Source organism: Anoplopoma fimbria, chromosome 9, assembly GCF_027596085.1.
Source record: "Anoplopoma fimbria isolate UVic2021 breed Golden Eagle Sablefish chromosome 9, Afim_UVic_2022, whole genome shotgun sequence".
Taxonomy (NCBI): domain Eukaryota; kingdom Metazoa; phylum Chordata; class Actinopteri; order Perciformes; family Anoplopomatidae; genus Anoplopoma; species Anoplopoma fimbria.
This window is the reverse complement of record NC_072457.1, coordinates 16,956,164-16,970,338: the sequence shown is the minus strand read 5'-3', so window position 1 is coordinate 16,970,338 and position 14,175 is coordinate 16,956,164. Positions and strand designations below refer to the sequence as shown.

Below are 14,175 nucleotides of genomic sequence, written 5' to 3'. Positions count from 1 at the left end.
CACAATATATGTTTTTAAGACTAAACCTTGGCACAACATGAAATGAATAGCCAACAATCTGGTATTAAATATTACAATTTCACGGAACATTTAGGATTTTCAACAAAACCTGGTATTGTTGTCAAATTAAGAGCCAATCAGTTCTTTGTGGGGGCCAAAGCCAGGCGTTTCCCATCATGTCCTGGGTCTTGCAGTTGTTAGAGAGCAGTTGTTAGAGAGCAGCTGCGGTGCCTGGCTCCAAAATCTGCGGCCCCCACGAACTTGTGAGGTCATTGTTTTCTACATGTCTATGTCGTCAGAGTAAGTCGGACAAAAACGTAACCGGCATGCATTGTGTGGCGATCTCGGATGATTGATTCTGTCTTTAGATGCCGAAGAAGAAGATATGTGTCTATCTCATAATATACGGTACAGTGATACAGTAAGATTTCTCGATTTTCATTAGTTAGTCATCCATGCTCTGAACTCAAATATATCAGTCGATGTCAGGAACTTTAGAGTAATGTGTTTTTATATCACTTCAAGTATTCATAAATGTAAATTCATAAATTCATAATGTAAATATGTCAAGGTACAAATATGTGGCTTTAACTTTGGAATAACTCTCAATTGATACAGTAAAAATGTTTGTATTTGTGTCTGTGTGTACTCAGAAATGTCTTTTACTAAAATGTATCTGTTGTTATTATTATTATTTTTTTCCAGCAAGCAAAAATCAAAGAATAAAAACCTTTCCCTCAAAATTTCATGGTACTTTCTTTTTCATTCAAGGACGCATTGGATAATGAAAGGAATTATTGCTATGTTGACCTGTAGACACACTGTCTGGGTGATTTTGCTGAGGCAGAGCTCTCAAAATCAGCAAGCAATGACGCCTGGCCAATCCTAAAGCTTGAATGCTACACAGAGGGGGTCTTGCCAAGAAGAACAGTGGGATTCATGAAAACGCATCACAATCACCTGAATTGGAGCTGTTTGATTGCATTTACCACCGGCATATTTTAACAAAACATTTTAAGTAACAATAGAAAATGTCCTTTTGTTTTCCTGGGCCGTGGTTTAGGGTTTCTGTAAACTATAGGAAGGCCCTGGTAAAAAAAATGACTCTAAAAACAAATTTGAACATGAGGGAAAAAAACAGGCAGATGAGGAACAACGTCCACTTCAATTAAAATTACTAAAAAGGTGGCGGAAAAAAGATAAACCAAGTAGCCTATTTCGATCTGCTCAATACAATCTGGCCCGAATTTAAGTCAGAAAGGAGTTTGGAAGAAATTATGGGATCGTTCAAAGGAACATCATGCTTAATATAGGAGCCTGGACAACTTGTCCAGGACAAGATTTAATGACACAAAAAAAGAACATTGATTGACTCTAATGGGGGTCTTCTCCATAGCCCAGAGTACCATCTCCAAATCCCAGTACATATGAAGTGGGTAACTGTGTGGAGGGTGAAGTGCACATAACTCTGCAATAAGAAACAATTAAAATTTGTACTAATTCTAAATGAAACAAAATACTGTGTCATGGTTCCTAAACGAAAAATATATATAATTAGTATATACTGTTTGAAGAAGATTAAGGATAAACTATAACTACCACAATAAATAATAAATTCTAGTAAAATAAACCACAAATAAATCAAATAAAAGTAGTACTAATCATTTCTTTCATGCGTGATGTAAATGAGAAACCCAGTTTAAGTGGATGGAGGGTGATCTATCTAAGCTAGTGGTCAGACCTCAGAATCACTGTCTTTAGGTCATCCATGCAAATAGATGGTTATCTTTCCAGAGTGGCTAGAGTGGGGATGGGTGCAACATGACAAAGAAAAACATCTGCAAACGGTTCTTCCTTTGTTTGGGGCAAATGGTTGGTTGCAAATCTTTTCCCTCCTAAGGTCAGCACTACAAGTCAATAAAACAACCATAACAATATCATTCAATTAAATTCAATAAAATGTATTTTGTATAGCCCAAAATCATAAATCACAATTTTTCCTCAGAGGGCTTTACAATCTGTACACATACGACATCCTCTTGTCCTGGGACCCTCACATCGGCACAGGAAATACTCCCCTAAAAGCCCTTTAATATAACAGACTACAGAACCACAAACTACAGTATGGTTAAAAAAAATAAACTTCTGACTGTTCTGACCATAACCTTTATATTGGGTTTATATTGGGCACCATAAGATATACCAACACTCTGCCTTTACTCAGCAAGCTGCATGGTGGTTTGCATTTGCATCATCGTCTGTAAGGAATTCTTAGCTGACGGTGTTGATGGGATGATGGCACTATTTTTTCAGTGAAGACCACAGAGCAAACTAATGGATAAAACATTGGGGAGATGTTAAGGTGGCCTAATTTTCTTTGTTTACATCTAGCAGTGTTTCAGCATCTTCATGCACATGTTTCTCCATCAGCAAACAGCTTAAGATGTCGCCCAAACTCACTGTATCCTCAATTAACACTAGGATCAATGATGGAAACAGTACAATAATTGATGTTAGAAATCGTACAGAATCAGCATTGGTTTCAGAAACAGTGGCAGGTATATGCACTTAGGAAATTGTAAGAGAAACAACAGCAGAAAGTGACCACCAACAGGAAGGCTCGAATTTAGAAAAGTATGTTACTGTAGGATTGGATAGATGGGTTACAGTAGTACTGATTGGGAAAAACTTAAGCAAATTAGTGATTAAAAAAAAAAGGCAAACATTTTTTTTATCTAAATGTTGATTGATTAGTTTTTGAAGCCATTCTGCAAAGCATACAATTCAAAGGAAGGGAGGTGGGGGTCGGCTCCAATCATCCCATGCCCCTGCCCCTCCAATCCACATGCAGAAGTGTCCCTAGGCAAGACAATTAACCCGATATTGCTCCCAAAGGCTGTGCCATTGGTGTATGACTGTGCATTAATTAATTAGTTAAGGGTCCTGATGGGCAGGTGGCACCTTGCAAGGTTGCCTCTGCCATCAGCGTATGGATGTGTGTGAATAGGTGAATGTTGACATTTGGTGTATACAAATGTAGGTCCATTAACCATTTTTCTTTTACCATCAAAAGAAAATTGTGCCATGGTGGGCAAAAGAATGTGAAAATGCAATAAAATCTTAAAATAAAGCATGTCAAATGTCAGAAAGAAATCAAAAACATTCAGAATCTTTTGAATATAAAAGGTTGCAATTGAATAGGAGGAGGTAAACAATAAAAATGCAAGGGTTTTTTGAGGATATTTTGTAATTCGGAGGAGAAACCGAAATTTAAAAGAAATGGGGATGATAAAAAGAATCAATGGGATTAAAAGAGAGTATGGATATCAAGTCTCAATTGACAATGAAATGTAGCTGTGACAGATGAGAAGAAAGCATGGATGTTGGAAGAGACTTTTGTTAAAGTTCATGGATCTAATTACATTAGTGAAGAGGGGGAAAAGGGAAAAATACCAACAATCTGGGAAGGAGCTGTATTAGTTTTGATATGTTAGCCACGAAAAGATTGCACAAACCCATGGAGATTTAGGCCTGTTGCTTTAACATCCATCCATCCATTACCTGTAAACACCTATCCTATTTACGGTTATGGCGGAGCTGGAGTCGATGAAGAGACTGATGAATAAAAGATTAATAAATGATATGGAAAACAAAGGCTTTATATCATTTTATCAGAGTTGATTCAGAAGATGTCAAAATACCATGGACCCTGCTTTATGTCTAGAACATAAGGTAAGGAAAGCACTTATTATTAGGGAAAGTGTAACAGCCATCTTTTTTTGGGACATTAAGAAAAGTCCTATAATATGATGGGACAGGAAGGACTATTAATTAAACTAAATAAATTAGGGGTTAAAGGCCCACTGTGTAGATGGATCAAGTATATGGTTTTATACAGCCCTGAAAAGTTCATGATTGGACAAGTTGGAGAATCTACAATGTGTTATATTTTAACTCTAGTGTCCATACAGGAGTGCAAAATGTTAAAGAACACAGCTGCAGGAAAACAGGGAATGATTAAATCAGATTTAATGTTTCAAAGTAAATCAACTTAAAGTAAACAACAAAACAAAAAACAATAGTCTGAAGGAAAGACAGTTCCACAAACAACCAAAAATCATCTCTTGAAGCTCTGACAGTCAGATGAGATATTTTTTAAGACAACATATAATAACCAAATCACAGCCTGGCGACATCAGCTTATCCAAAAAGGATGTGACATCACATCGCCGGAGAGAAGCTTGGAACCATCTTTGTTCTATTTATTTGTGTTTGCAGGCTTTTACATGTTCTTGAACATAGAGAGGCTTAGTGAGTCGTTTTCAGAAAGAGTTTCTTAGGGGAATAGCCTGATAGGGTGGTGGTGTGCTCGGATTCAGCAGCTGTCATTAAAAGCGTAAAGTCAAAAAATTCTACACAGGAAGATTTACACATCGAACTGCATCCATGTCTTCTAAGACTACACAGAGGTGATGTTGATGTGCAGTTCTTTTGTGCACCACTGAAGGGAGGAGATTAAGATGGGATCACACAGGTTTAAACAGCACTATGTTGAATTAAACTATGTAGGGTTAAATATTTGTTGTTGAATTGCAACTGCTAGAAGCTTAAAGACAGTGATTGCATGAGAGGCTGTACGAGAATGTCTGGCCGGGATACTGGAAACAAAAGAATGAGTGAAAGTCGCCAGGATGGCAGATCTTTCCCTATTTAAACAACACAAGGTTGGTGGGTAGAAATGGTGTGATATAAAACACGCTGTACAGTAGGTGGCGGTATTCACGTCAAGCTGTTTGCCATCCGCCATTTAAACTAGGAGAAGAAGAAGAAGAGAAAGAGAGAAAATACATTACAGGGACTGTGTCCACAGAGAAGAACATCGAGACAAAAAGATGAGCGAAGCCACTGTGGACTCGAGCACGCTCTGCCTTTTCGACGTTGACGGCACGCTCACGTCCGCGAGACAGGTAGTGTGAGAGTGCTTGTGTGTGCGCGACAGCAGCCGTACTAACAGTACTGACGCCTGTCAGCAGGCCACGACGTGTCAGTGTAACATCCGGTGTGCGCGATGAACTGTTAACTGGTGATATTCGCGTGCGTGAGGCAGATGCGTCGCCGTTCAGGACCCATGTTGACTAACCAGGAAGTAACCGTTCAGGACCCATGTTGACTAACCAGGAAGTAACCGTTCAGGACCCATGTTGACTAACCAGGAAGTAACCGTTCAGGTCGCCCAGCCGCTCCGTCACGGTGTGTACGGCGTCTTTAACAGCCTGTAGACGGAGCCGTTTGCAGAAACACTCTCCACACGTTCGTGAGAGTGAATGACGAAGTTAGTGGTAGACGTCGATGCCTGTTCAAAACACACACGTCAATAAATGTTTTACAAAACTCTCTTGTTGTCCGTCATATATTTGAATCATATATCGTTATTTATCTGATGTCAGGTCGATTTGCATTCATACTCAAACACCGCGTAGAGATGACTGTCAACTGTGGGAAACTGTTCCTTCTTATTTATTATTTAAAGATTTTACAATTCCGGCCACATTCATTTCTAATGAGTTCAAGTTCAATTTCTGGCTGTGGCAATAACCGAAGAGGTAAAGCTGGCAGAACAACAGCTGGATAGTGACTGGTATCCAGTATACCCATCTCACTAGTCTTCTTTTTAACAACCCAACAAAGCTCTTTGTTGGCCTTTTTTTATGTTCCCAGCATGGCTCAATAGCACTTTTCGGATGGTGACATGCTGCCTTTTCGTGTCAGTTTCCTTATAATTGTCTGATTAGATTATAGCATGTCTCACCTTTTTTATTTATACATTTCCAAATACTGTTATCTATATATATTTTTAAAAACATGATTCATTTATTTCTCTGAAGTCTTTCCAAATACCCACCTTTCTGTTGAATCTGCAAACCCACCCTGCTTTCACTACCTTCTCTCATGAAAATGAGATAATGATCACTTCCAACAGTAGAATGATTCCATACCTCCCACATAGAAATCTCTGCCAAGGACCGTGCTGCCAACGTCAGGTCTAAGCTTGAATAACTGCCTGAACTGCAATTATTTCTCGTAAAACTCCCATCGTTTAAACTCTCAAGAGCCAAGGAGCCCATTTAAAGTCAGTCCTTTTCCCTGAGCTCTGTGCCATGATACTAACACATTTCCTTCATCAAAATAATCTTCACAAATGAATAGCACTTTTATAATTTTTGAAACGTAAATGCATTCCACAGAAGTATACACATTAGATATAAATATCTAATGTTAATCTACTAACAAACTACACCACAGTAGCGTAGGTGTATACGAAGAGGCTGTAAAGGGGAACTAGTATGCGTTATTTAATTTTGTAGTCTCATTTTACCACTTGGTAAAATGGCTCAATCCCCGGCTCCGGCAGTTCATGTCAATGTGGCCTTGGGCAAGACACTTAACCCCAAGTTGCTCCTGAAGAATTTTGTTTTTATAACACAGAAGTCATTTCAGTTTGTCTTGCAGTGCTATGTCATTGTGATTAATGTCATGAACAGAATTAAGAAAAACAATGTTATATTGTGGTTCTTAATGGTCAGACTACTGTTGGGAAGTACTATAGTTTTTCAGTTAGCTCTTTAAATCTTTTTTTGTTTTTATCATCGTAATGCAGAGCCACAACGACATCACAGAGACACGATCTTTGCTCCTCCTCCAGAAGTGTAACATTTGAAACCATTGGGCGGAGCTTGTAATGAGTCATCTTTGGTAGGACTTATGACACTCTCCTGAGGTGTTTCATTCTCTCAGTTCACTTGGTAGTCCTGACCATATTTCAACCTGAATAGTTCTCACTCTTAGAAAGTCCATTACACAGTAGAAAACGTTCCCTCCCACTCGCATACCATGTATTTGATCATCAGTCCCTGCCTCCATAAAATGTAAAATGCTTTTCCACGCTTGCACTTTCCTTATCATAAGAGGGTTAAGTAGGCGTCCTTGTGCAACAGACAAAACAGGTAACTCAATGTACAATAACTGCAGAAAGACTTACGAGCAGAAAGAAAAGTGCAAAGTTATATAGAGATGGTGATACTATGACTAATATTAGTCAGTTGTCAGAGACGTAGGACATGAGTTAACAGGCCTTTTCGGTTGGGAGGCTTAACAGTTGACATGAATCCTGACAACTGAAATAAAGGGCAGATTTTGTATATCTGGTACTGAATGTGGTGCAAAAGCTGGAGTTATTATTTGACTGATGACTTAGATAAGTATTGTGTGTTTTTCAGCGTGTGACTCCAAACGTGGCAGAGTTTCTCCAGAAGCTCAGGACTCGAGTTTGTGTCGGAGTGGTAGGAGGTTCGGACCTCAGTAAGATCAAAGAGCAGCTGGGAAATGATGGTAAAACGCACATCTGTTTCTCTATAGTCAACCTGTTATATATCGATACCTCAAATATGTTGTTAGTTTTACTCTCTGTTTGCCTGTATGTTTATGTGTGCAGTGATCCAGAAAGTGGACTACGTGTTTGCTGAGAACGGTCTGGTGGCCTATAAGAATGGAGAGTTACTCTCTGTCCAGGTAAAATTGACGTAATCTGACCAAGATTGATCTGATTTGCCATCCTAATCTTGGTTTTGTAAAACAAAAAACAAACACTAAACATAATGGCGTTACCTCGTGTAACAGGCCCACAGAGGTTTACTTTGTCTGCTTGCTGTTGTCAGTCCATCCAGACCCATATGGGAGAAGAGCTACTCCAAGATTTCATCAACTTCTGTCTCAACTACATGGCCAAGATCAAACTGCCTAAGAAGAGGTACAGACATGTTAACGTCATGATCTCTACATCTATCAATGTGTATTTGTCTTTTGGGTCCTGTAGTTCAGATGCACTGGGAATCGAAGGGGGATTGGAAGCCATATTAATGGATGGTAAAGACCTGATTTTGCTATATTGAGAATAAATGGTATTGTTTAATGTCAAACAGGGGGACATTCATTGAATTCCGTAGCGGCATGTTGAACATCTCCCCCATTGGACGCAGCTGTACACAGGAGGAGAGGATTGAGTTCTACGAGCTAGATCAGGTAGCACACACATAAGCCCATTTCACACATCCTGTTCAAGGCGGTATAAAATGAATCGGGCGGCTGTAGCTTAGTGGGTAGAGTGGGTCGTCCATCAGCAGTTCAATCCCCAGCTCGTACTGACCGCCTTTTCGAGAGGGTTCCTGGGCGAGACACTGAACCCCAAGTTGCTGCCAGGGCACTTCACAGCAGCCAACTGATTAATCAAATGCTTAGAATGGGTTAAATACCGAGGTCAAATTTCATGTATGAACCTGAATGTACATGTATGACGATTCTAATAACGTTTATGTACGGAGAAATGGGTTGACAGAGTTGTTCCACCTCTCAGCCGACACAGAGGTAGTTACATAACGGGTAGGACGTTTTGAGGACCTGTTATTTGGGCACAACAACCCCAAAAAAAAAGTCCATGAGCTACTCAAGCTTTGTTTGTGCGCATGGCACCCTAGCACAAGCATCTGTAGATAGTGCGCAAGCTACTAGCACACAAAAAAGCGTGAATTCTCAACACATTATTCTTAGAAACGCCAGTGGGCGTACAACAAAATGTGCTGAGAAGAGGCAAGACTACAACAACTGTTACCAACAAAACACCATAAACCAACCTCAACAATGCCGAGGAAGAATTGTAATTACCTGTTAACTCGTATCTCATATTCATGGACTACTTTGCTGCCTTTTATAAAAGCCCTGTAAATACAAAAGTAAAGTATTAAATGCATTAAAAAGAAACAAAGGTTGATTATCCTGTAAACAATTTGATTTGGCTGGCAACATGTATACTCAAATGTAGACTTTTAAGACCTCCTGTTCCTAAAGCATTTAAAAAGTAATTGATCGTTTTCTGTAAAATCACTAGAGATGTAAATGGTTCTTCTATCAGCGAACTATTTGCAACAGTCACGTCTACAAAGCTCTGCTTGCGTGCGGCAAGTTACAAAAATTTGTAGATGTACGACCATCTAGGAATTTTGTATGTATACCTCATTTTCTGGCGCGCACACCTCACGCCTGCTTCACTACGGCGAGTGTAAATTAAGCTTTACCCTCCAAGCAGAGGACCTCAACACTCAGTTCACTTGCCATTATTGTGTAGTACACAGTTAGACACTAGCTGGTGAACAGTACAGCATTTAGCAGCTGAAGAGACAGACATTTTTCTCACGAGATGGTGAAGACCAAAACCAAAAACAGGTCAGGTAGCCAGAAACATGTTTATTGTATCAAACGTTGTTCCTCTGAGTCTTAACACTCTGCAATTAGGCAACTGTTTGTCTTTTTTTTTTTTTATATTTACCTTTGATTAATAAACTGCCACCAGGTGTGCATCCTCAAAATACAAATGTAAATGTTTGTTATTTGTGTTTGTTTACTTCATTAAAAGCTAAATGTCAATTTCCAAATTTGGCTGAATTTCCTTTTTAGTAATTCAATTAATTCACAAATCTTTTTAAAGTTGGAAGGACAAAAAATGATTACATATGCAATTCTCTTCCTTTTTGCTCCTTTTAGAAAGAGAAAATCAGAGAGAAATTTGTGTCGGTATTAGAGGAAGAGTTCAAAGGAAAAGGATTGTCTTTCTCAATCGGTGAGTCGACTGCATACATGATAAATATACAGTGTTTGTATTAATAGTGAGTCTGTGTTAAATCCCTAAGGAACACAGCATCGGTAGCAGCTTCAGACTTGTGCCCCAGGTTTCAGACTTTGGGAAGCATAAGATATCAGTTCAGCTGTGGCCGTTTCTTTCTCAGTGTGATGTAAATTATCCACATCATCTCTCCCTGCCTCTTGGCCTTTGTTTCTCTGCAGGGGGGCAGATCAGCTTTGATGTGTTTCCTGATGGTTGGGATAAGAGATTCTGTCTGGGGTTTGTTGAGAAGGACAACTACTCAACCATTCACTTCTTTGGAGACAAGACCAAACCTGTGAGTATGCTAACTACAGCTGAATCACACCAGAATGGCTGATGGCTGTTTGACGCACATTGTTCTATCAATAGAACTGACTGGTACGACCGTGTTTTTTTTTGGCAACACAGGCCTACAGTTTGAAGCGTACCTGCTGAGTTAATCGTCCAAGTTTCTCTAACCCTGGTTACCTCAGGTTACTTTACCAGTTCAATTTTGAAAACGGATCCCTTTATTTCAGTTTAGGCCATTCAAACTTGCTTAGCTGGCATTTACAAATTTCACCACTCTGTAAACTCTCTTTTATGAAAACAGCCTTAAAACAGAGCAGTGGAACCATGGTTTCTTACAAACACAAAGTGCAGATTTAACCAGCCTAGAGTTGTCATGGCCAAGCCAGATTTCCAGTGGGGAAAAGGCTTTATTCAGAGTTGCAGCTGATGTGTGAAATGGTTATTAAATTATAGTTTTACTCATTCAATGGCATTTTGTCCAGTTGTTTGAGCAGATACTGCATATTTCTGAATTTTGGTTAAAAGTCACATTTGCTGATTGTTTGGTTTCCAAACACTGAAAACGCTCTAAAACCTCCCAGCTTATTGTTGATGTTTAAAACCCTCTGACACCCAAAATCCACAGGCGGGATTGAAAAGCATGTTTTCTTTAAATAATCAGCAAAACCACACCGTTTATCATAGCCGTAAGCTCTAAAAACAGTCATTAACGGCAGATTTTCATCTTCATGATAGTACCTGAACAAATCATGTGTGACGAACAGAAAAGCAGCCAAAACGAAGCTTAAATTATTTCATCAAAAACATTCTATTCTACATGCGTCATATAAAATATTGCCTCTGCTCCAACCAGAGACAGTAAAAAAACATTCAATTCTGCACTTCACCGTGCAACTAGGAAGCCACTAGTGACTCACCTGAGACCAAGTTACGTGACAAAAATTATGTGAAACTTGGACTGAACTGCAGGCTGCTTAACACAGTGCAAAGAGAAGAGGCTGTAACTACAGGTTGTAAAAATGTAAACAGTTCAATGAATATAGTACGTGGAGCCTCCATTTAATTTCTCAAAATTGGTACGATTGTGGACACTTGGAAAAAGTTGGTGTATCTAGATTCCATTGTATTCCAATTTCTGTAAGATAAGTTATCAAATTCATTCTTACTTATGATTTATGGTATGGTAACTGTGTTACACTGCACAAAAGACATGTTCTAGTTTTCTCTACTCTGTCTTCTCTCTACTCTCTAAAGGCATGATTGTGCTGTTTCCATAGAGCTGCAGGACTTGTATATTGCAGAGCAAAAAATGCCAAGAACTGCTTGGGGTTCAATATTCTAAATGTGTCTTCGGAGCGTGGTTGGACACTGTTAAATAACTGGAAAGTCTATCAGTGCAAGATGGGGACAATGAATATGAATGACAGTCTGCATGCTGTGCTCTTGTAAAGGTTGTTACACCAGGTGATAAGTTGTAAAGACCTGGCAAGGCAACACACTGAGCTCTAGCCGACTACCTTCCCCAGCATTTTTAGTTTCAGTTTGTCTCTGCCTGGAAAAAAAGCAGTTGTTGGAAGAAGAAAAACACAAATAGTTTAATACTAACTTCATGTACAATTCCGACATCACCCTCCTGGGAGACTCAAAGTCCTCAAATTTTCATAAAACGTTTTCACGTTGTCACTATGAGTCATTTGTTGAAGGCAAAAATGAATTTAACAGGTATAAAAAGTAAGGTATTGTCTGATTTACAAAGGGGCAGTTTGTGCTAAATTCTGAAATAATTGGCCCAGGGGTTTCTTTGTAGAGCTAAACTAGTTTGCTATTCAGACATATACAGACAAAAGCAATCACTGCAGGGTTTCTTTGCCTTTGAGCCTCACCCAAGTATAATTTAAAACATCTCAGTCTAGCTAAGCTAACCTCTGTGTGTTTGTGTTTGTGTTTGTGTGTTAGGGAGGAAACGACTATGAGATCTACAGCGACCCTCGGACCATCGGCCACGAAGTCTCCTCTCCAGAGGACACGCAACAAATTTGTCAACAGCTTTTCTTCTCATGAGAGAGAAGCAGAAACTATCACTTTCTGCCAAAACAGGCTGGTATTTGAGGTCTTTATCATCTGTCAAGAACTTATCATCAGGCTGAACACAAAAAGCAAATGTTGTTGTCAGAGCCATGACGTATTCCTCTTTGGATTTTATGTTCAGCCATTTTTAGGATCACTGCTCCATTTATTCCCCAAAAACTCGAACCATAATACAGATCAATAATGGCACTTGAACTTGAATGAAGTACACACTTGTATGGAGATTCTGCTGTGAAACATGTGAACTGTGGGAAATAAAAAGTAGTCTATATATAACTTTATACCTTTGCTGAAAATTATAATATGTAAGGATTTAGAAGTGCGGGATAGATTACAAATACTGCTTTAGTTATACACTTCGAGCCCCACTGTTGATATTGATATTAGAGAAGTAAACACATATTGTTGTTTTCTTAGTATAATCTCATTTTTGCAAAGGGTACCTGAAATGTGGTTGTTAAAAGGTTTTGACCAGCAAATGTTCTGAGCAGGACATTTTGTTCTCCGGTGGACAAAGTATGCAATGGTTTCACTGTTTGTCCTCAGACATTTGGCATCGTTTCTTATTGGCCAATTTACACTGATACCAATACCTGATTCTATGTTGATTTCATATACTGTATATAAATGGAAGTGATGAAGTGTAGGGATGAAAATGATAGCTATATTTAAGAAATATCCAGATGCTTAGCATATTGTGTTGTGAGTTTTTTTTCAATGGCTGAATTGTTCAAAGAAAGTCAAATTTAAATTCATACTTTGAAATATTATTTTATAACAATCATCTAACTGCAAGCCAAATCCTGCGAATTTAAGCCTCATAGCCATGCACACATTTAGATATGTGACAAATATGACATGATATTCCATATTAGTCATAGTCATGTATGCAGGTAATGGAACAGTCGATTCCTTCTCAAACTCGGTCGAGTTTTGTTATTGGAAGTTGCTTTCATAAGCTTTTCATGTCATTTTGGATAATACTATAGAGCCATGGTGGTGCAGTTCTTTCCTTTAACAGTGCATTTATTGATAAATCATTTACATCAATTGACACAAAACATACACACACCACAGACTACGTTAAAATATTCCAGTTGAAAAGAAGAGGGGATCCTTATAGCTCATTAGATGAAGTCAGTGTTGTCACATACACAGCAACATTGTGACATTTCTAATCACACACTTTTATATCTGCATGTTGGTACATCTGCCAAGGCTGATTAAAATTCCGTTTTTTCCCCCAAATTAGTTCAAGTGTATAAGCCAAACTGCCCTTAAAAAGGAAAACTTAAAAAAAAAAATCAGCATAGATAGAGGGCAAAGTCTTTTCTCTTATCTTTTGATTTGGCTGTATGAATGTCATGTGCAAACTCAGTGTTTTTAAACCTGTAGTCTGTCCTGCCACATTAAGGGAACACATGGAGCCAGTCATGTTCACAGTGGGTTTAAACCAGTTTTACGATTAACTAATATAGCAATGTCCCTAATAAGTCCTAACAGTGTATACGGTTGTTAACATATGGAATCACACAGCCAGTGTAGAGACCATGAAACAATTCTAGTTGTGTTTAATTCTCTTCTTGCTGTTAGTACTTTATCTAAATGACAATGTAAAACGTTACAGATCACCTGAAAGGACCCATACTATTAACTGAAGTTCTGAAAGCATGCATCAGTCACATAATGACATTTGAAGAATATGTTACCTGATTTCAATGGATTTTATTCTGATTCTCATCTGAAGGATCCAGTTGGGCTGAGAATTAATATTATAACGTCAGTGTCAAGAAGAATGACACTGAAATCAGTAAATGGATGGCATTAAATAAACATTCATACATATCACAGTTTGTTCTTGTTGATTCCAATTTCTTGTTGATGACCAATAGTTCATACTGGTTCTAGAAATTTCTATTCAGACTTTAAATTTAGGACATATTTTCTTCATCTTTATCATGGCTGGGAGAGGACATGTTTTTTTTTAAAGCTGCTTTTATTTGAATGTGAATAAACGCTGACCCCTACTGGCAGTTCTATGGAGTGATCTGATTTTGGAAAAGGTAGTTACAAAGGGAAAA

At 38.6% G+C, this 14,175-nt stretch overlaps 1 protein-coding gene across 1 annotated transcript; it reads left to right on the top strand.

Moving 5' to 3' along the window:
• Positions 1–4,806: 4,806 nt before the first annotated feature.
• pmm2 (phosphomannomutase 2) lies at positions 4,807–13,944 on the top strand. Its single transcript, XM_054603726.1, has 8 exons — positions 4,807–4,967; positions 7,278–7,389; positions 7,493–7,569; positions 7,716–7,807; positions 7,980–8,079; positions 9,595–9,670; positions 9,895–10,010; positions 11,963–13,944. Exons 1-8 carry the CDS (start codon positions 4,893–4,895, stop codon positions 12,065–12,067), a joined length of 753 nt encoding a protein of 250 aa, XP_054459701.1. The 5' UTR covers positions 4,807–4,892; the 3' UTR covers positions 12,068–13,944.
• The last annotated feature ends 231 nt before the right edge of the window (positions 13,945–14,175 follow it).